The 22,352-nt window shown below is 64.1% G+C and overlaps 1 protein-coding gene across 5 annotated transcripts in view; it reads left to right on the forward strand.

The window, feature by feature from the left end:
* Positions 1–22,352, forward strand: part of LOC101932345 (rho guanine nucleotide exchange factor 25) — a 43,453-nt gene that overhangs the window by 18,071 nt on the left and 3,030 nt on the right. For all 5 annotated transcript variants that reach the window (XM_065576630.1, XM_065576631.1, XM_065576628.1 and 2 more), the window contains 11 exons: positions 1,319–1,638; positions 7,134–7,223; positions 9,709–9,833; positions 10,466–10,532; positions 10,986–11,089; positions 11,519–11,588; positions 14,384–14,473; positions 14,924–15,016; positions 19,287–19,337; positions 20,254–20,331; positions 20,901–21,092. In XM_065576630.1, coding sequence (XP_065432702.1) covers positions 1,319–1,638; positions 7,134–7,223; positions 9,709–9,833; positions 10,466–10,532; positions 10,986–11,089; positions 11,519–11,588; positions 14,384–14,473; positions 14,924–15,016; positions 19,287–19,337; positions 20,254–20,331; positions 20,901–21,092 — 1,280 coding nt within the window. The remainder of the gene's footprint in view (positions 1–1,318; positions 1,639–7,133; positions 7,224–9,708; positions 9,834–10,465; positions 10,533–10,985; positions 11,090–11,518; positions 11,589–14,383; positions 14,474–14,923; positions 15,017–19,286; positions 19,338–20,253; positions 20,332–20,900; positions 21,093–22,352) is intronic.

The following is a 22,352-nucleotide window of genomic DNA, read 5'->3' on the forward strand; positions in this document are numbered from 1 at the left end:
GACTGGGCTGGCGGGGAGGGCAGGGGGCTTTGCAGGGGGTCTGCAGGACAGAGAGGACGAGGCTGCAGCCGACGTGCCAGGGCCTGCCGGCGCCGGCTCCGTTCCGCAGCTGGAATTGTTTGGAATAGAAGGGATTAGATTTCTGAGCTGGGCTAAGTCCCAGCCGCCCCCCCCCCTGCTGCCAGCGCTCCCCACTGTGGGGATCAGGGATGGGGGCCTGGACATGTGGGCCTCTGTGTCGCCCCACTGTGCCGCAAACCCAGGGGCTAATGGTTTAAGCCGGGCTGCTCAAGGCCTGGGTCATCCCTTCCCAGGCATTTTATCCCATGCTGCCAACTGGGCCCCCGAGAGACTTGGCTTCTCTCCTGGGCCTGGAAAGAAGCTGCCAGCCCTGCCCACCCACAGCAGCCCCCCCTCTATGCCCGCCTGGCACCCTCCCAAGCCACCCGGGGCATGACCCCCCCAAACGCTATCTTCGCTCAGTGTGTGTGTGTGTGTGTCCCCGAGGATCCCCTCTGGACCCATGTGAGAGCCCCCACATGTCTGTGTGCTGCTCTCCTCCATGCCCGCTCAGGGAGCCCCTTGGCTCTCCACACCCCCCATGCCACACCCCATGGAGTCTCACAAAGTTTGGGGGAGACAAGGCCCTGCACCCCCGGCTTCCTGCGATTCACCACGACTCTCAGCCAGCCAGTAAAACAGGTGGTTTATTTAGACGACAGGAACACAGTCCAAGACACGTCTTGCAGGTACAGACAACAGGACCCCTCAGCCGGGTCCAGCTTGGGGGGCCAGGGGAGGCCAGGAGGTCTGTCTGGGCTCCCCTTCATTTCCCCAGCCAGCTCCAAACTGACTCTCCAGCCCCTCCTCTCCCTTTGTCTCTTCCCAGGCCAGGAGGCCACCTGATCCCTTTGTTCTCCAACACCTTCAGTTGGCATCTTTGCAGAGGAGGGGGCCCAGGCCATCAGTTGCCAGGAGACAGGGTGTCGGCCATTCTCTGTGCAGACACCATCACACTGGCCCTCTAGGGCTCTGCAACAATCACCCCCCTCTCCAGACACTTGAGAAGTGCATAGGGGAAACTGAGGCACCCACACAGCACTCAGAGAAAACGTTAAGAACAGTCCCACTTGGTGTCACAGAGTATCCCCCCGGCCCACCTGGAGAGTCAGCCCTCGCTCCTCCAGAGCTTCTCCCCCATGCCAGGACCCTGCCCACCCTGTGCCTGCCTCCTTCCCACCCTGTGCCCACCCAGTGCCAGCCCCCTGCCCACCCTGTGCCTGCCCTGCTCTCTGACCCCTCAGCCTCTCTCCCGCAGAGTCCTACTCGGTGGCAGGCAGTGATGGCAGCATCTCGGCCTCGGTGGCCTCCATCCAGCCCCAGCCCTCGTCCGGCTCCGCGCCCAGCTCGCCCGGCTCCCGGCGCTCCGTCAGCACCCTCAAGAAGTGGCTGACCACCCCGGTGCGCAAGCTGAGCACCGGCAGCCTGGCCAAGGGCGAGCGGAAGCCGGAGGGTCGGCCCCGGCGCGGGGGCGAGGGCAGGCGGCACGGCCGGCAGGAGGAGAGGAAAAGCATCGACCTGGGGCAGCTGGGCAAGGCCGACGAGCCCCTCGCTGCCCTCCGGGAGCCCAAGGGCACGGTGAGAGCATTGCGGGTGGGGCTGGGCACTGCCATGGGGGGCTGGGCACTGCCATGGAGGGGCTGGGTTCCCTGGAGCTGGGCACTGCCATTGTGGGCTGGGTTCCCTGCGGCTTGGCACTGCCATGGGGGGCTGGGTTCCCTGCGGCTTGGCACTGCCATGGGGCGCTGGATTCCCGGGGCTGGGCAATGCCATGGGGGGCTGGATTCCCGGGGCTGGGCAATGCCATGGGGGGGCTGGTTTCCCGGGAGCCGGGCACTGCCATGCGGGGCTGGGTTCCTGAGGGCCGGGCACTGCCATGGGGCGCTGGGTTCCCTGGGGCTTGGCACTGCCATGGGGGGCTGGGTTCCTGGGAGCTGGGAACTCCTATGGGGGGCTTGGATTCGCGGGGCTGGGCACTGCCATGGGGGGCTGGGTTCCTGGGGCTGGGCACTGCCATGGGGGGCTGGGTTTCTGGGTGTCACGGAGTATTGGGGAACTCAGGGCCCTGCACCCCCGGCTTCCTGCGATTCACCATGACTCTCAGCCAGCCAGTAAAGTAGAAGGTTTATTTGGATGACAGGAATACAGTCCAAGACAGGTCTTGCAGGCACAGACAACAGGGCCCCCCCTCAGTTAGGTCAGCTTGGGGTCCCAGGGCATGCCAGCCCACCCCCCTTGGGGGTCAGAGCCATCTCTGCCTCCCAGCCATCTCTCCAGCCTCCTTCCAGCCTGCTTCCAGCACTCTGGCTTCAGCGACCCCTCCCACAGCCTTTGTTCAGTTTCCCGGGCCCCGGAGTCATCTGACCTCCAACCCCCTCCTGGGTTCTCATGTTACAAGCTCAGGTATGTTCCCTTGGGCCGGCTCCCATCCCCCGATGCAGACCATCCTAGTCACACTCCCCTGTCAGCATTCACACACCCCAGCAAGAACAGTCCCAGTTCGTCACATCTCTCCCCCCTTCGAGACCGAACTGAGCAGGGTCACTTTAGCCAGTGACCCGCGGAAGTTCGAACCTACCCCCGTTCCCATGGATGCCCCCGCATCCCTCCAGTTCCTTGGTGGGAGTTACACCAGGCCCCTTCCGTTCCACGCCCCCCCTTAGGTCGGGGTGCTTGATGGCACTCGCAGTTCGCATGTGGGAAGGTTTATGCGGCCTGTGCCCTTTTCCCACCCCCATACCTCTGGGGTTCCAACTGGGCTGTGGTCTTCTCCCAGCGCTCCAGTCTGGAGGTCTGTGCTTTGGGCTCTCTTGGTTTAGAGCCGCCCTTTTAACCTTGGCCACCCTCTGGAAAGGATCCTTTATGCTGGGCAAGGGTCCTAAAGCTGTTTTCCCCTTGTCCCAGGCCTTCCTCCCCCTCTGACAGGGGTCACAGGATCCGCAGTACTGTCGGACAGTAACAAAGACCCCAGGCCAGTAAAAGCTCCGTAGCAGCCTCTGCTGGGTACGCCAGGCTCCCTGGTGCCCTGAGAGGGGAATGTCATGGGCCCGGCACAGCAGCTGGCGGCGATACTTCTGGGGTACCACCAGCTGCCTCCTGATCCCCCCTGACTCCATTTTCCCTGGGGGAGCCCATTCTCGGTACAGGAACCCCTTCTCCCACAGGAACCTTTTCCGGCCACCTCGCTCCATGGTCTGTACCGCATTGAGGTCGGCCAGGTCCCTTATCTTCCGCAAGGAGGGGTCTCTCTGTAACTCGGCCTGGAACTCAGCAGCTGGGACAGGGATGGCCACCTGCTCTTTCTCGCCCGCTGGGTCCGAAGCTGCAGCCTCCCTGAGCCGCGTCCCTGGGCGTTCCCTCCCCACCAGGTTAGGGTCCTGCGCCTCAGGCAAGGCACCCCCCCCAAGGCCAGGGCGCAGGGCCCCTCGCCGGCTCTGACTGCGGGTCACAACCAGTGCCTTTTGGGGGTTGCTTGGCCAGTTCTCCAGGTCCCCCCCCATCAATACCTCAGTGGGCAGATACGGGTGTACCCCCACATCCTTGGGGCCCTCCTTGGCCCCCCACTTCAGGTGTACCCTTGCCACGGGCACTTTGACTGGTGTTCCGCCCACCCCCGTCAGGGTCAGGTAGGAGTTGGGCACCACCTGATCTGGGGCCACCACCTCGGGCCGGGCCAGCGTCACCTCTGCGCCCGTATCCCAGTATCCATTGACCTTCCTCCCATCCACCTCCAGGGGAACAAGGTACTCTCTCCGGAGGGACAGCCCCGCGCCCACCGTATAAACCAAAAACCCTGAGTCTGGGGCATCCAGCCCCCTAGAGGAGCTGGCCTGGGGCCCTTCTCTCTCTTGAGCAGTTGATAAGCTGCCAGCCCCTCTTGCGTGAGAAGCCTGCCCCTCGTCCGTCTGGGCCTCTACCAAGTTAACCCTATGCGGGTTCGGTCTGCTCAGTCTGTCCTTGAGCTTGGGGCACTGGGCCCGAACGTGGCCTCTTCGGCCGCAGTAATAGCAGCTCATGTCCTGTGGGTCCCCTCGAGCCGGTCGGTTGTCCCTGACGCTGGGCATTCCCCGTGGGAGGGGATTCCCCATATTCCCTCTTTGGGAGGTCCCAGGGTGACTCTCTCTCTGCATCACGGCGGGCCTGTTCCTTTGGGGCTCCTCCCTGCCACCCCCTGACCGGCTCTTTACAAACTCATCAGCCAGCTGCCCGGCGTGTCGCGGGTTCTCTGGCTTTCTGTCCACCAACCACAGCCTCAGGTCGGATGGGCACCGCTCATACAGTTGCTCCAGTACCAGCAGTTTAATCAGGTCCTCCTTCGTCTGGGCCCCACCAGCCCACTTGCTGGCGTATCTTTCCATGCGGACGGCTAGTTGCAGATATGAGATCTCAGGGGTTTTATCTTGACTCCGGAACCTTCCCCGGTACATCTCAGGAGTCAGCCCAAACTCACGTAGCAGGGCCTTTTTGAATAGTTCGTAGTCCCCTTTCTCTGCCTCTCCCAGTTGGCGGTACAATGCCACGGATTTGGGGTCCAGTAAGGGGGTAAGGACCCGGAGTCTGTCCGCGGGATCAACCCGGTGCAGCTCGCAGGCCGTCTCAAAGGCCTCCAGGAAGTCATCCATGTCCTCCCCCTTGTATGGGGCCATGATGCACTTATCAAAGCTCCGTGCAGTCCTGGGTCCCCCCTCACTCACCGCAGCCGGGGGTTCGCTGCCCTTCAATCTCGCCAGTTCCAGGTCATGCTGACGCTGTCTCTCATTCTCCTGTCTCTGTCTCTCTTTCTCCTCCCGTTCCTGCTGACGCTGTCTCTCTTCACGCTGATGCTGTCTCTCTTCATGCTGTCTCTGTTGTTCACGATCCTCCAGCTCTCTCAGTTTTAGCTCTTTCTCCCATTCCAGCCAATTCCGCTCCCCGGATGCCGAACGTCGCCGGGAGGATCCTCTGCTGGCCGGCGAGCTTCGCCGGGAGGGTCCCCTGCTGGCCGGGGGGGCCACGGCGCCTTCGGTATTTGCTGGGCTCCTCCCCACCCTTCCCCTAGGCATAGGAAGGAGGGGTCTCGGGAAGCCCTCAGCAGCCGGCTGACCACTCCCAGCTGGGACAGACACTGGTGCCTGCGCTGCATTTGCCAGGCTGCTTCCCTGAGACACAGGGATCGGTTCATTCGCGCGATCTTCCGCCTCTAGCTGGGCAATGAGCTGTTCTTTGGTGAGCCTCCCAATGCGCAGCCGCCTCTGCTTGCACAGCTCCACCAGGTCGCTCTTAAGCCGCTTGGCATACATCTTCCTGCTGGCCACTCACCGGCCTGTGTGCTCACAGCTCCCCACAGTTCCCAGGGGGACCCCTAGTGTGCCAGCCCTTCTCGAGGTCACCACCTCTCTGCCAGGGTCGAGCTGCAGACTCCTCCGCCCCTGGGACCACTCGCTGCGATCCCCCCGGGGGACCCTGTTACTGCAAAAGTCCTTCTCGCTGGTCACACACTCCCAGGGGTAATAACCGTCTCTCTCCCACTCTTCAGCAGGCCTGGTCCCCGTCAATCCCCCTTCGTTTTACTGCTCCCCAGTCACTTACTGCAGGAAGCGCCGTCCACGGGGTGCAGTAGATCCCACCGCTGCCACCAGTTGTCACGGAGTATTGGGGAACTCAGGGCCCTGCACCCCCGGCTTCCTGCGATTCACCATGACTCTCAGCCAGCCAGTAAAGTAGAAGGTTTATTTGGATGACAGGAATACAGTCCAAGACAGGTCTTGCAGGCACAGACAACAGGGCCCCCCCCTCAGTTAGGTCCAGCTTGGGGTCCCAGGGCATGCCAGCCCACCCCCCTTGGGGGGTCAGAGCCATCTCTGCCTCCCAGCCATCTCTCCAGCCTCCTTCCAGCCTGCTTCCAGCACTCTGGCTTCAGCGACCCCTCCCACAGCCTTTGTTCAGTTTCCCGGGCCCCGGAGTCATCTGACCTCCAACCCCCTCCTGGGTTCTCATGTTACAAGCTCAGGTATGTTCCCTTGGGCCGGCTCCCATCCCCCGATGCAGACCATCCTAGTCACACTCCCCTGTCAGCATTCACACACCCCCAGTAAGAACAGTCCCAGTTCGTCACACTGGGGGCTGGGCACTGCCATAGGGGGCTGGGTTCCCGGGGGCTGGGCACTGCCATGGGGGGCTGGGTTCCCGCGGGCTAGGCACTGCCATAGGGGGCTGGGTTCCTGGGGGCTGGGCACTGCCATGGTGGGCTAGGTTCCCGGGGGCTGGGCACTGCCATGGGGGGCTGGGTTCCCTGGGGGCTGGGCACTGCCATGGGGGGGCTGGGTTCCCGGGGGCTGGTCACTGCCATGGGGGGGCTGGGTTCCCGGAGGCTGGTCACTGCCATGGTGGGCTAGGTTCCTGGGGCCCGGCACTGCCATTGAGGGCTGGGTTCCTGGGGGCTGGGCACTGCCATGGGGGGCTGGGTTCCCGGGGGCCGGGCACTGCCATGGGGGGCTGGGTTCCCACGGGCTGGGCACTGCCATGGGGGGCTGGGTTCCTGGGGGCTGGGCACTGCCATGGAGGGCTGGGTTCCCGCGGGCTGGGCACTGCCATGGGGGGCTGGGTTCCTGGGGGCTGGGCACTGCCATGGGGGGCTGGGTTCCCGCGGGCTAGGCACTGCCATGGGGGGCTGGGTTCCTGGGGGCTGGGCACTGCCATGGTGGGCTGGGTTCCTGGGGGCTGGGCACTGCCATGGGCGTGCTCTGGGTTAGCAGTTCCAGGGGTGGCATAGGGAGCTGGTGATGTGTCAGGACACACCCAGCGCCCGCAATCGGCCCCCTGATTTGGGCTGCCCCTGCCCTGTCGGGCCTTGAGGCTCTGGCTGGGAAAACAGCCTCATGAATTCAGTTTCCCCTGGAAAACAGGGGACCCCGCCATGGGGGGCACCTGACGCCCTGAGGGAGAGTGAGGGCTGCGGGGGTTGGAGATCGGGGCAGGGGTATAGACACCCCATCCTGCTCCAGAGCAAAGTGAGCCTCTGGAGCGCCCCCCCCCCCCCCCGCAGAGCTGCAGCCCTAGCCCCCGTCTGACCCCCCCCCCACGGCGTGTTGCAGGAATCGGGCCCCTCGGGGGGCGAGCGGCTGCCGGGCCTGGCTCTGCTGTGCAGTCTGCTGGAGGGGGGCGCCTCAGAGGCAAACACACAGGTGAGGAGGGGGCATTGGGGCGGGCGCCGCGGGAGACACCCCCCCTTTCCCCCTGGGCCCAGGTCATCCTCACTGCCCCTGGCTCTGCCCGGGTGCTGTGTTGGGGCTAGATGCCCCCTCCCAGCCCCAGATCCTGCCCCACCGGTACCAAGGGTAGCTGGGAGTTGGGGCACAGAGAAGCAGCGCCCTGGCCAGCCCCTGGGGGGGTTCGCTGTGGGGATTGACTCTGGTGGGGGGGTCCTTGGGGAATTTGACTCCCAGGAGTCCCGGTCCCTGGGGCGTTTAACCCTTGCAGGGCCTGACCCCGCCACTGGCTGGGACCCGGCAGGACTTCCCCACTACTGCACACGCTGGAGGGACCCACTCCAGCTAGCGGGGTCTGCCCGGGGCTGGGGGGGCAGGAGTAGGGACCGGGAGCTCTGGGATGCTCCTGGGGGTGCGATGCCCGAGGCAGGTCTGCTGCTGCCCCCCCCCCCCCGGTGACTGTGCTCCCGGCCCCCAAGCTATGGGATCTCGGTTCCCGGGGCATGCCATGCACGGCCTGGAGTTACCATGGAAACTGCATCTCTGGCCATTTGGGGTCCTGAGATCCCAACCCACGTCTCCCCAAAGCAGAGGAGTCCCCTCGGCAACCCCCCCCATGCAAACCCAGACACGCCCCATGCACACCCAGACACTCTCCCCCACACCCTGTGCACACGCAGACATGCCCCATGCACACCCAGACACTCCCCCCACACCCTGTGCACACCCTGTGCACACGCAGACACGCCCCATGCACACCCAGACACTCCCCTCACACCCAGACACTCCCCTCACACCCTGTGCACACCCAGACACTCCCCTCACACCCTGTGCACACCCAGACACTCCCCCACACCCTGTGCACACCCAGACACTCCCCATGCACACCCTATGCACACGCTGACACGCCCCATGCACACCCAGACACTCCCCGCACACCCTGTGCACACCCAGACACACCCCATGCACATCGTGTGCACACACAGTCACGCCTCATGGACACTCTGTGCACACACAGACACGCCTCCCCACACCCATGCACACACACCCCTGCAGATGCAGACACACCCCATGCACACCCAGACACTCCCCTCACACCTTGTGCACACCCAGACACGCCTCACGCACACTCTATGCACACAGACACGCCCCCCCACACCCATGCACACGCAGACACGCCTCATGCACACCCTGTGCACACGCAGACACACACACCCCCGTGCACATGCAGACACGCCCCATGCACACCCTGTGCACACTCAGATACTCCCCCCCCAAACCCTGTGCACACGCAGACACACCCCATGCACACCCCTTTGCACAAACGCATGTGTCATGGAGTCCCCGGGCGATGCTCTGGAACTGCTCCCCACAAAGCCAGTCAGGACTTTGGGGAGCCTCCTCTCCCTCGGAGCAGACTGTCTTCAGGGCAAGAAGCTCACACGGCTTCACCTCCTGGGTCTCTCCTGGGAGCATTCAGCATATGCCTCTCCGTGCGCTTCCCACAGCGAGTCCGCCCAGGCGGGGTCCTGGGGAAGCCAAAGGGTCCTGCACCCCCCACTTCACAGTCAGACGTGACTCTCAGCCAGCCAGTAAAACAGAGGTTTATTAGATGACAGGAACACGGTCTAAAACAGAGCTTGTAGGTACAGCGAACAGGACCCCTCTGCCGGGTCCATTCTGGGGCCCAGCGAGGCAGACCCCCGTCTGCCCTCCCTTCCAGTCCCCAGCTAGCTCCAAACTCCCACCCCCGCCCAGCCCCTCCCTCTCTGGGCTTTGTCTCTTTCCCGGGGCCAGGAGGCCACCTGATCTTTGTCTCCAACACCTTCAGTTGGCACCTTTGCAGAGGAGGGGCCCAGGCCATCAGTTGCCAGGAGACAGAGTGTCGGGCATTTATGTACCCTGGCCCTTTGCTCTGCAGCAACCAGACACCCTTATCCCACCACCTAGATACTTAAGAACTGCATAGGGGAAACTGAGGAAAACATTAAGAACAGTCCCACTTCGTCACATCATGCACACACAGGCCCCGCACACACGCCATTGCACACACAGATGTGCCCCCACGTGCACACGGGTGCTCCAAGCAGACACACTCCTGTGCACTCGCTTTCACATGGGAGGTGCCCCCCGCCCCGTCCTGGCTCTCGGGGGAAGTGACTGGGGGGTTCAGCAACTGGGGTGCTGGGGGGAGGTGGTTGGAATTTTCCATGCCCCTCCCCCGAGGGCCCCTTCCAGGGCAGGCGCCAACTCGTCTGTTGATGGGGGAGCTCTGCCCCTGACACACGGACCTGAGGTGCTGGGCCCCTGCCCCTGCGCCCCACGGGCCCCCACGCACCCCGCCTGGCAGGGTCTCCCAGGGCTCTTTGCCCAGCAGCTTCGAGGCCCGTTGCCACTGCCCGGGTGGGAGTGGGCAGGGCTGCTCCATGCCCCCTAACTGTGTCTCCCCTCCCCCTGGCAGGGCCCCAGCCCCCTTCATATCCCCAGTGACCCCCAAGGCCTGGCCCCCCCTGAAGAGCTCCCCGGGCAACCCCCGGAAGAGATAACGAGTGAGGAGGAGAGAAAGAGTGCCTTAGAAAAGAGTATGTAAGTGGAGCCGCTGCGCCCGCGGGACAGGGCTGGGGGTGCCAGGGATGGGGGTTCCTGGGGGGAGGTGCCAGGGAGCATGGATCGGGTTCCTGACTGGGAGGTGCCAGGGGTCAGGGATGGGGGTTCCTGGGGGGAGGTGCCAGGGGTCAGGGATGGGGGTTCCTGGGGGGAGGTACCAAGGGGTAGGGATGGGGGTTCTTGGGGGGAGGTGCCAGGGGTCAGGAACGGGGGTTCCTGGAGGGAGGTGCCAGGGGTAGGGACGGGGGTTCCTGGGTGGGGGGTGCCAGCGGGCAGGGGCAGGGTTCCTGGGTGGGGGGGTGGCAGCGGGCAGGGGCAGGGTTCCTGGGTGGGGGGTGCCAGCGGGCAGGGGCAGGGCTGTGGGTGCCAGGGGCAGGGCTGGGGAGTCCTGGGGTGCTTGGAGCAGAGGCTGTGTCCCCAGCACTGCAGGGCTTTGCTAAGGACGGATCCTGGGGCTGGGGGCGACCTGGACCCTAGGTCCCTCCCCGGCATCGCTCTGGGCTTGAGCTGGGAGGGGGCCGAGGGCAGGACGGGGAGGATGGATGGGGGGGTCTCACAAGGGGCTGCGTCCCCTCCCCGCTTTCAGATGTGGCCATTCCCCCCCTGGGCAGGTTCGTCCTCACGGAGCTCGTGGAGACGGAGAAGATGTACGTGGAGGACCTGGGCCAGATAGTGGAGGTGTGAACCCCCCCAGAGCCCCCCTCCCCGGACAGCCCCCAGGCTCCCCTCCCCCAACAGCCCCCTGCTCCCCTGGCTCCCCTCCCCAGACAGCCACCAGCCTAGGGCCCCCTTCCCGGGCAGCACCCCCACCCCAGGGCCCCCTCCCCAAACAGCCGAAAGCCATAGGGCCCCCCTCCCTGGGCAGCCCCCCACAGCAAGCAGCAGGCCCATTCCTAGAGCCCCCCAGGTAGCCCCCCCAGACCCCTCCCTCAGCCCTGAGCTCTGCCCCGGGAACACGGCCCCTCCCTGGGGTGAGTGGATGCTTCTCTCTTGGCCCAGTACCTCCCACCGGGGGCCTGCCCCCCCACACCGGAACCCCGCTCCCCCTGCCCCAGTCTGGGCAGCAGCAGAGCCCCACCCCGTGTGCCCCCCGGCGGCAGCTCCCTGCTAACCCACCCCTCCTGCCCCCAGGGCTACATGGCAACCATGCGTGCCCGGGGCGTGCCCGAGGACATGGAGGGCAAGGACAAGATCATCTTCGGGAACATCCACCAGATCTACGACTGGCACAACGAGTGAGTTGGGGGATGGGACGCCCCCCCCAGTCCGCCTCCCCCTGCGAGGGTCCCAGGGACACCCCCCCCAACGCTTTGTCCCTGGGGCTGGGTCTCCCTGTGCTGCCAGGGCCAGGCCGGCTGCCTCCCCCCCCCCACGTATAGGTCAGGGGGGCACACAGATATACCCCTAAGAGATCTCTGCAGCGCCCCCCCCTTCTACCCGCTGCAGGGGGGTGCCCGGGCTCTGGCAGGATCAGGGAGACCAGGATCAGAGCCGTCTGGTGCCCTGCTCTGCCCTCTCCCAGATGTGGACCCTTGCGGTGCGCCCATGCCAGGCCGCGCGCTGGGCCCCTGGCACACCCAGCTGCCTGGGGGGTTGGGGGGGGTGTGGGTCGGTGGGGGTCTGCCCCATGGTTCTCAGCCCTCTCTGCCCCCCCTCCCCCCCAGTTACTTCCTTAAAGAGCTGGAGAAATGTCTGCACAACCCGGACCTGCTGGCGCAGCTCTTTATAAAACACGTGAGTCCTGGGCGTCGCTGCATGTGCCCTGCCTCGCCAGCCTGCCCCTGGCCCCACCCTGCCCTGCCTCGCCAGCCTGCCCCTGGCCCCACCCTGCCCTGCCTCGCCAGCCTGCCCCCACCCTGCCCTGCCTCGCCAGCCAGCCCCTGGCACCGCCCCCACCCTGCCCCCAGGCCCCACCCCAACCCCAGCCCTGCCTCGCCAGCCTGCCCCTGGCCCCACCCTGCCCTGCCTCGCCAGCCTGCCCCTGGCCCCACCCTGCCCTGCCTCGCCAGCCTGCCCCCACCCTGCCCTGCCTCGCCAGCCAGCCCCTGGCACCGCCCCCACCCTGCCCCCAGGCCCCACCCCAACCCCAGCCCTGCCTCGCCAGCCTGCCCCTGGCCCCACCCTGCCCTGCCTCGCCAGCCTGCCCCTGGCCCCACCCTGCCCTGCCTCGCCAGCCTGCCCCTGGCCCCACCCTGCCCTGCCTCGCCAGCCAGCCCCTGGCACCGCCCCCACCCTGCCCCCAGGCCCCACCCCAACCCCAGCCCTGCCTCGCCAGCCTGCCCCTGGCCCCACCCTGCCCTGCCTCGCCAGCCTGCCCCTGGCCCCACCCCTGCCCTGCCTCCCCAGCCTGCCCCTGGCACCGCCCTGCCCTGCCTCGCCAGCCTGCCCCTGGCCCCACCCTGCCCTGCCTCGCCAGCCTGCCCCTGCCCCCACCCTGCCCTGCCTCGCCAGCCTGCCCCTGGCCCCACCCTGCCCTGCCTCGCCAGCCAGCCTGCCCCTGCCCCCACCCTGCCCTGCCTCGCCAGCCTGCCCCTGGCCCCACCCTGCCCTGCCCTGCCTCGCCAGCCTGCCCCTGGCACCGCCCCCGCCCTGCCCCCACCCCTGCCTCCCCAGCCAGCCCCTGGCACCGCCCCCACCCTGCCTCGCCAGCCTGCCCCTGGCCCCACCCTGCCCTGCCTCGCCAGCCTGCCCCTGGCACCGCCCCCGCCCTGCCCCCACCCCTGCCTCCCCAGCCAGCCCCTGGCACCGCCCCCACCCTGCCTCGCCAGCCTGCCCCTGGCCCCGACCTGCCCTGCATCGCCAGCCTGCCCCTGGCCCCACCCCTGCCCTGCCTCGCCAGCCTGCCCCTGCCCCCACCCTGCCCTGCCTCGCCAGCCAGCCTGCCCCTGCCCCCACCCTGCCCTGCCTCGCCAGCCTGCCCCTGGCACCGCCCCCACCCTGCCTCGCCAGCCTGCCCCTGGCCCCACCCTGCCCTGCCTCGCCAGCCTGCCCCTGCCCCCACCCCCACCCCCACCCTGCCCTGCCTCGCCAGCCAGCCCCTGGCACCGCCCCCGCCCTGCCCCCACCCTGCCTCGCCAGCCTGCCCCTGGCCCCACCCTGCCCTGCCTCGCCAGCCTGCCCCTGCCCCCACCCCCACCCTGCCCTGCCTCGCCAGCCAGCCCCTGGCACCGCCCCCGCCCTGCCCCCACTCCTGCCTCGCCAGCCAGCCCCTGGCACTGCTCTGCCCTGCCTCGCCAGCCTGCCCCTGGCCCCACCCTGCCCTGCCTCTCCAGCCTGCCCCTGGCACCGCCCCCGCCCTGCCCCCAGGCCCCACCCCAACCCCAGGCCCTGCCTCACCCCCCACCCCTGCCTCGCCAGCCTGCCCCTGGCACCGCCCCCACCCTGCCCCCAGGCCCCACCCCACCCCCTGCCCTGCCTCCCCAGCCAGCCCCTGGCACCGCCCCCGCCCTGCCCCCAGGCCCCACCCCAACCCCAGCCCTGCCTTGCCAGCCTGCCCCTGCCCCCACCCCTGCCCTGCCTCCCCAGCCAGCCTCTGGCACTGCCCCCACCCTGCCCCCAGGCCCCACCCCAACCCCAGCCCTGCCTCGCCAGCCTGCCCCTGCCCCCACCCTGCCCCCACCCCTGCCTCGCCAGCCTGCCCCTGCCCCCACCCTGCCCTGCCTCGCCAGCCTGCCCCTGGCACCGCCCCCACCCTGCCCCAGGCCCTGCCTCACCCCCCACCCCTGCCTCGCCAGCCTGCCCCTGGCCCCGCCCCCACCCTGCCCCCAGGCCCACCCCACCCCCAGCCCTGCCTTGCCAGCCTGCCCCTGGCCCCGCCCCCACCCCAGGCCCCACCCCAAGCCTGCCCCCTGCCCCCAGGCCCCATCCCACCACCAGCACTGCCTCACCAGCCTGCCCCTGGCCCCGCCCTGCCCCCAGGCCCCATCCCCCCCTGCCCCCAGGTCCCACCATGCCACAAGGACCCCACCTCATCACACCCCAGGACTCTGCCCCACGCAGGCCCTGCCCTCTCATGACTTGCTTACTCCACCCCACCCCTCCGCCTGGCTGTGCCGTGGGGCCCAGGTCCTGCCCTGTCACACCAAGGGAACCCCACCCACGCCACATGGCCTCTGCCCCTCCCACAGGTTTTGCCCCATCACGCCACAAGGACCCCGCCCCACCATGCCCCACCCCTCATACAGTGAGGGCCCCGCCCCTGATCTATGCTGCCCCCCTGCCTTCTCCCCCACATCTCGAGGGCCCCGCACCGTGGGGCTGGCTGCCATATGGTGCTGCACGGGCCCTGCCACCTCTCCTGTGGTCACGTAACTGCTGGGCATACCGCCTCCGCTGGGGGCTGCTGCAGGTCCCAGCGGGCATCAGCCACCCCTCTGTGAGGATAGACGCGGGAGCATGTTCCAGCGTGTATTAGCATGTGGTCGCATGGGCTGGCACGTGTTGGGGGCTGTGTGCATGTGTGGGGCATGTTGTGGCGTGTGCGGGCGTGTGCCTGGGAGCATTGTCACCTGCCCCCTGTTCCCTTCCAGGAGCGCCGTTTGCACATGTACGTCGTTTACTGCCAGAACAAACCCAAATCGGAGCACATTGTCTCTGAGTACATCGACTCCTATTTTGAGGTGAGGGGACCCCAGCTTCCCCATCCGGCCCCTCTATGACCCCCCCCCCGAGCTGGGACTCTGGTTACCCCCATCCGACCCCCCCCAGTCCCCAACTCGCCCTCTGCAACCTGCCCCATCCGACCCCCGCCTCTCTCCCCAGTTCCCCCGTCTGACTCCCCTCTTGCTGTCCTGCCTCACCCCTTCCAAGCCCCCCACCCTCACTCCCCCAGCCAGGATCCCACCTCACGCCATCCAACCCCTCCTCGCTCCCCCAGCTGGGACCCCAGCTCAACCCATCCAACCCCCAACGCTCCCTGGCTCGTCTGACCCCCACACACACTTACTGCCCCAGCCAGAACCCTAGTTTGCCCCATCTGCCCCCCACCCTGGCTGGACCCTCCTGGAGGTGGGTGGGCCCGGGCCCGTGGGGAGCACGAGGGGGCTGATGTGCTGCCTCTGTTTCCCCAGGAGCTGAAGCAGGAGCTGGGCCACAGGCTGCAACTCAATGACCTGCTGATCAAGCCGGTGCAGAGGATCATGAAATACCAGCTGCTGCTCAAGGTGAGAAAGGTCTGCCAGGACCAGACGCGCTCCGCCCCAGAGCCAGCCGCCCACACCAGGCTGCTCAGGGCTGGGGACGCTCCACCCCAGAAGCAGCCGCCCACACCCTGCTGCCCAGGGCTGGGGATGCGCTGCCCCAGAGCCAGCTGCCCACGCCGGGCTGCCCAGGGCTAGGGATGCTCCACCCCAGAGCCAGCCGCCTATGCCGGGCTGCCCAGGGCTGGGGACTGTCACGGACTCACAGATCGTGCCCACTCTTGGCCCCGTGCGGTCCGTGGGGGGTGCCCCTTTTAGTGAGACAGCCCTTCTCGGGGGTCCACTCTCTCTCGGGGTCAGGCCCCTCCACCTCCTGGATCCGCACCTCTCGGAGCCCTAGCACACCTGTTTCTCGCCGTGGGCCCCCTCAGGGAGTCCACTCACTCTGGACCAAAGGGGTTGATGCCACCCCGTTCTCTAGACCGGAGTGACTCTCAGCCAGTGTAAAACAGGAGGGTTTATTGAGAGTTGAACACAGCACAGGAAACTCTCAGGGCCTCAGGCCTGGCCTCCCTCAGCCCAGCACACCCCAGTCTCTCTGCATCAAGGTGGGCTCTGCCTGCTCCCCCTCTCCAGCCCAGAGCCCCCCTGCTTCCCAGCTGGGCATCTGAGATCACCGGCCCCAGGCCCCGCCTCTGTCCATTGGCTTCTCTCCAGGTAAACAGGGTCGTAAACTGGGGCCTCCTCTCCTGGCTTCTGTCCTCTGGCTGGAACCGGCTGGTTAGGTCACTGGGTCCTCACTCTGCAGCCCATTGTCCGCCCACTGGCCAGAACCGGCTGCGTCTCCTCAGCTGGGCCTCTGGGTCACCAGGTCACCGGTCACTGGGGTATCCATCCTCCCGGCCATCGGCTGGGTCCCCACGTCCTCTCTCCGGTCCTCTGCAAAACAAACTCCCTCTCCCCTCACCTCGTTAAACCAGTAACACCCAGGGAAACTGAGTCCCACCCCCTCCGCATGCAAACCATTGAAACTTCACAGAAAACAAGAAAACCCCCCACTTCGTCACAGGGACGCTCCGCCCCAGAGCCAGCCGCCCATGCCAGGCTGCCCACTTCCAGGGGGCACGAGCCATCTGCCTCTTCCTCCTGCCCTGTCCATGTTCGGAGGGATGCCATCTGTTTGGGGTTTTTTTTCATAGATTCTAGGACTGGAAGGGACCTCGAGAGGTCATCGAGTCCAGTCCCCTGCCCGCATGGCAGGACCAAATACTGTCTAGACCATCCCTGATAGACATTTATCTAACCTACTCTTAAATATCTCCAGAGACGGAGATTCCACAACCTCCCTAGGCAATTTGTTCCAGTGTTTAACCACCCTGACAGTTAGGAACTTTTTCCTAATGTCCAACCTAGACCTCCCTTGCTGCAGTTTAAACCCATTGTTTCTGGTTCTATCCTTAGAGGCTAAGGTGAACAAGTTCTCTCCCTCCTCCTTATGACACCCTTTTAGATACCTGAAAACTGCTATCATGTCCCCTCTCAGTCTTCTCTTCTCCAAACTAAACAAACCCAGTTCTTTCAGCCTTCCTTCATAGGTCATGTTCTCAAGACCTTTAATCATTCTTGTTGCTCTTCTTTGGACCCTTTCCAATTTCTCCACATCTTTTTTAAAATGCGGCGCCCAGAACTGGACACAATACTCCAGCTGAGGCCTAACCAGAGCAGAGTAGAGCGGAAGAATGACTTCTCGTGTCTTGCTCATAACACACCTGTTAATGCATCCCAGAATCATGTTTGCTTTTTTTGCAACAGCATCACACTGTTGACTCATATTTAGCTTGTGGTCCACTATAACCCCTAGATCCCTTTCTGCCGTACTCCTTCCTAGACAGTCTTTTCCCATTCTGTATGTGTGAAATTGATTTTTCCTTCCTAAGTGGAGCACTTTGCATTTGTCTTTGTTAAACTTCATCCTGTTTAACTCAGACCATTTCTCCAATTTGTCCAGATCATTTTGAATTATGACCCTGTCCTCCAAAGTAGTTGCAATCCCTCCCAGTTTGGTATCATCCGCAAACTTAATAAGCGTACTTTCTATGCCAATATCTAAGTCGTTGATGAAGATATTGAACAGAGCCGGTCCCAAAACAGACCCCTGCGGAACCCCACTCGTTACGCCTTTCCAGCAGGATTGGGAACCATTAATAACAACTCTCTGAGTACGGTTATCCAGCCAGTTATGCACCCACCTTATAGTAGCCCCATCTAATTTGTATTTGCCTAGTTTATCGATAAGAATATCATGCAAGACCGTATCAAATGCCTTACTAAAGTCTAGGTATACCACATCCACAGCCTCACCCTTATCCACAAGGCTCGTTATCCTATCAAAGAAAGCTATCAGATTGGTTTGACATGATTTGTTCTTCACAAATCCATGCTGGCTGTTCCCTATCACCTTACCACCTTCCAAGTGTTTGCAGATGATTTCCTTAATTACTTGCTCCATTATCTTCCCTGGCACAGAAGTTAAACTAACTGGTCTGTAGTTACCTGGGTTGTTTTTATTTCCCTTTTTATAGATGGGCACTATATTTGCCCTTTTCCAGTCTTCTGGAATCTCTCCCGTCTCCCATGACTTTCCAAAGATAATAGCTAGAGGCTCAGATACCTCCTCTATTAGCTCCTTGAGTATTCTAGGATGCATTTCATCAGGCCCGGGTGACTTGCAGGCATCTAACTTTTCTAAGTGATTTTTAACTTGTTCTTTTTTTATTTTATCCGCTAAACCTACCCCCTTCCCATTAGCATTCACTATGTTGGGCATGCCTTCAGACTTCTCGGTGAAGACCGAAACAAAGAAGTCATTAAGCATCTCTGCCATTTCCAAGTTTCCTGTTACTGTTTCTCCCTCTTCACTAAGCAGTGGGCCTACCCTGTCTTTGGTCTTCCTCTTGCTTCTAATGTATTGATAAAAAGTCTTCTTGTTTCCTTTTATTCCCGTAGCTAGTTTGAGCTCATTTTGTGCCTTTGCCTTTCTAATCTTGCCCCTGCATTCCTGTGTTGTTTGCCTATATTCATCCTTTGTAATCTGTCCTAGTTTCCATTTTTTATATGACTCCTTTTTATTTTTTAGATCGTGCAAGATCTCGTGGTTAAGCCAAGGTGGTCTTTTGCCACATTTTCTATCTTTCCTAACCAGCGGAATAGCTTGCTTTTGGGCCCTTAATAGTGTCCCTTTGAAAAACTGCCAACTCTCCTCAGTTGTTTTTCCCCTCAGTCTTGATTCCCATGGGACCTTACCTATCAGCTCTCTGAGCTTCCCAAAATCTGCCTTCCTGAAATCCATTGTCTCTATTTTGCTGTTCTCCCTTCTACCCTTCGTTAGAATTGCAAACTCTATGATTTCATGATCACTTTCACCCAGGCTGCCTTCTACTTTCACATTCTCAACGAGTTCCTCTCTATTGTTTAAAATCAAGTCTAGAACAGCTTCCCCCCTAGTAGCTTTTTCAACCTTCTGAAATAAAAAGTTGTCTCCAATGCAGTCCAAGAATTTGTTGGATAGTCTGTGCCCCGCTGTGTTATTTTCCCAACATATATCCGGATAGTTGAAGTCCCCCATCACCACCAAATCTTGGGCTTTGGATGATTTTGTTAGTTGCTTGAAAAAAGCCTCATCCACCTCTTCCACCTGGTTAGGTGGCCTGTAGTAGACTCCTAGCATGACATCTCCCTTGTTTTTTGCCCCTTTAAGCCTAACCCAGAGACTCTCAACGCTTCCGTCTCCTATGTCCATCTCTACCTCAGTCCAAGTGTGTACATTTTTAATATATAAGGCAACACCTCCTCCCTTTTTCCCCTGTCTATCCTTCCTGAGCAAGCTGTACCCATCCACACCAACATTCCAATCATGTGTATTATCCCACCAAGTTTCAGTGATGCCAACAATGTCATAGTTGTATTTATTTATTAGCACTTCCAGTTCTTCCTGCTTATTCCCCATACTTCTCGCATTTGTATATAGGCAGCTAAGATACTGGTTTGATCTTTCCTCCCAGTTTTGTCCTGACTCTCCTTTCTCTCTGCCAATATAGCCCACACTCCCTCTTGTTTCCGACCCATCTCCCCGGTCTCCATGTTCCCCACTTACCTGTGGGCTTTGCTCACCTGTCCCCATCGAACCTAGTTTAAAGCCCTCCTCACTAGGTTAATTGGGGCCATTGCCAGCCCCTTGGGGGGGTCGTGGCACCCCCTTTTCCATCTCTCAGTCCTGTTTTCTCTTGCATCCCAGGACTTCCTGAAGTACTACAGCAAGGCCGGGATGGACACAGAGCAGCTGGAGGTAGGGCTGGCGAGAGCCGGGAGCGGGGGGGCACCCAGCCCACAAGCCTCTGCCCAGGGCAAGGCCCCACTGGGCTGGGGGTCGCCTGAAAATGCACCATCCCAGTTCTGTAGCATTGTCGGGGGGATTGGGCAGAGTTTCCATGGGGACAAAGTGAGGTTGCCAGGGGGCAGCAGGCAGCATTTCCATGGGAACCGGGGGACCACGGGCAGCATCTCCATGGGGACCAGGAGGGCAGTGGGCAGCTTTTACGTGGGGACCGGAAAGGGCACGGGGCAGTGTCTCTGTGGGGACCGGAGGGGGCAAGGGGCAACGTCTCCGTGGGGACCGTAGGGGGCACGGGGCAGCATCTCCATAGGGACCGTAGGGGGCACGGGGCAGCATCTCCGTGGGGACCGGAGGGGGCAAGGGGCAGCGTCTCTGTGGGGACCGGAGGGGGCAAGGGGCAGCGTCTCCGTGGGGACCGGAGGGGGCGCGGGGCAGTGTCTCTGTGGGGACCGGAGGGGGCGCGGGGCAGCGTCTCTGTGGGGACCGTAGGGGGCAAGGGGCAGAGTCTCCGTGGAGACCGTAGGGGGCAAGAGGCAGCGTCTCCGTGGGGACCGGAGGGGGCAAGGGACAACGTCTCCGTAGGGACCGGAGGGGGGCACGGGGCAGCGTCTCCATGGGGACCGGAGCGGGTGTTTGCCAGGGAAGTTCATCCTGGGGTTGGTTCAGTTCCCATTGGGAAAATGAAAGCAACTGGGTCATTACATGGCCAGTGGGGGGGGGGGGGGGGGGCGAGTCTGGGGATAACCCACCCAACTCTGCCAGTGCCCCTCACTCCTGACTTGCAGCCCCAAGTATCTGCAGCTCCTGCCCCCCAGGGCGCACGGGGCCCAGGGCCTCCCCCCGGCTCTCACGCCCCCTTGCCTCACAGAAAGCCGTGGAGGTGATGTGCTTCGTGCCCAAGCGCTGCAACGACATGATGAACGTGGGGCGGCTGCAGGGCTTCGAGGTAGGAGTTGGGGGGGCTCCAATCAACCGTCTCCCCCCCCACGCGTAGGCCCTGTGCTGGGGCAGCCTTTGCTCCCGCCGCAGGGGGATGGAGTAGGCTCTGCTATCAGCCTGCCATGGCCCCCCCCCCGGGGCACTCGAGGACCCGGGGATGTGGGGGGGGATTAGGGGGTCTGTGCCCACTGGGGGGGGGTTGAGGGGTCCATGTCCCTGTGGGGTGTTGGGGGGGGGCATGGCTCTTTGCCCATATTCCAGGGTGCCGAGCTGGTTCCTGTCTGCGTTCTGCCCTCTCGCCTGTTCGCCGAGCGGCCACCAAGGGGCACCGATTTCCCCCAAGGATTCCCTGGAACTGGGATCCGAACCTGAGCACCCCAGTGGGTCCCGTGGGGCCGGGGCTGTCCCCTGATTGGCCAGATGGAGTGGGTACTGATGGGGGGCTGGGGCGCTGGCCGGGTGGGGGCGCTGGCCGGGTGGGTTAGGTGTTGGTGGGGCGCAGGGGGGTGACAGGAAGTTGGGGGGGCTGGGGTAGGGGTGCTTTTGGCCCCCACGTGACCCCCCCACCCCCCCCAGGGCAAGCTGACGGCGCAGGGGAAGCTGCTGCAGCAGGACACCTTCTGGGTGACGGAGCAGGACGGCGGGTTCCTGCCGCGCTGCAGGGAGCGACGCGTCTTCCTCTTCGAGCAGCTCGTCATCCTCAGCGAGCCGCTGGAGCGGCGCAAGGCCTTCGCCACGCCCGCCTACCTCTTCAAGAGCAGCATCAAGGTACGGCCTGGAGCCCCGCCTCCAGCCAGGGAGCCCCGCCCCCACCTCTAGCGGGCCCCGCCCCTGGCAGGCCCAGCCCCCACCTCTAGTGGGCCACACCCCACCCATGGAGTCCCACCCCTGGCAGGCCACGCCCCAACTCTAGCAGGCCACACCCACCCATGGAGCCCCGCCCCTGGCAGGCCCCGCCTCACCTCTCGCAGGCCACACCCACCCATGGAGCTCTGCCCCTGGCTGGCCCTGCCCCCACCCATGGAGCCCCACCTCTGGCAGGCCACGCCCCAACTCTAGCAGGCCACACCCACCCATGGAGCCCCGCCCCTGGCAGGCCCCGCCTCACCTCTCGCAGGCCACACCCACCCATGGAGCTCCGCCCCTGGCTGGCCCTGCCCCCACCCATGGAGCCCCACCTCTGGCAAGCCACGGCCCCACCAGGGAGCCCTGCCTTTATCAGACCTTGCCCATGCCAGAAGCCCAGCTCCCACCAGGGAGCCTCACCCCTAGCAGGCCTCACCCCATCCTAGCCTCAGGAAGCTCCGCCCACCCAGGCAAGTGCCGCCTCTCAGAGGAGCCTCCTACCCCCTTTGGTGAGACCCAAAGGGTTGGAAGCTGGTGCCCAGCTCAAACCCTGGGGGCATCTTGCAGGGCAGGACCCACGGCCTGCCCGACCTGCCCCCCAACACACACACAGCAAAGGGGGCAAAATGGGGTTCGCAGGCACCTTTCCCAGGGGCAACGGCCAAAGGGAGTGGGAAGTGAGGGGCTGGGACCTCATGTGCTGTGACCCCTGCAGCCCCCTGCCACTGCACCGTCCCCGCCCTGTGACCCACGCCTGGGGGTCACTCCCCGCCACTGCACCGTCCCCACCCTGTGACCCACACCTGGGGGTCGCTCCCCGCCACTGCCCCCTCCCCGCCCTGTGACCCGCGCCTGGGGGTCGCTCCCCGCCACTGCCAACTCCCCGCCCTGTGACCCACGCCTGGGGGTCGCTCCCCACCACTGCACTGTCCTCGCCCGGTGACCCACGCCTGGGGGTCGCTCCCCACCACTGCCCCCTCCCCACCCTGTGACTCACGCCTGGGGGACGCTCCCCGCCACTGCACCGTCCCCGCCCTGTGACCCACGCCTGGGGGTCGCTCCCTGCCATTGCACCCTCCCCGCCCTGTGACCCACACCTGGGGGTCGCTCCCTGCCACTGCACCCTCCCCGCCCTGTGACCCACGCCTGGGGATCGCTCCCCGCCACTAAACCGTCCCCTCC

Source organism: Chrysemys picta, chromosome 22, assembly GCF_011386835.1.
Source record: "Chrysemys picta bellii isolate R12L10 chromosome 22, ASM1138683v2, whole genome shotgun sequence".
NCBI lineage: Eukaryota > Metazoa > Chordata > Testudines > Emydidae > Chrysemys > Chrysemys picta.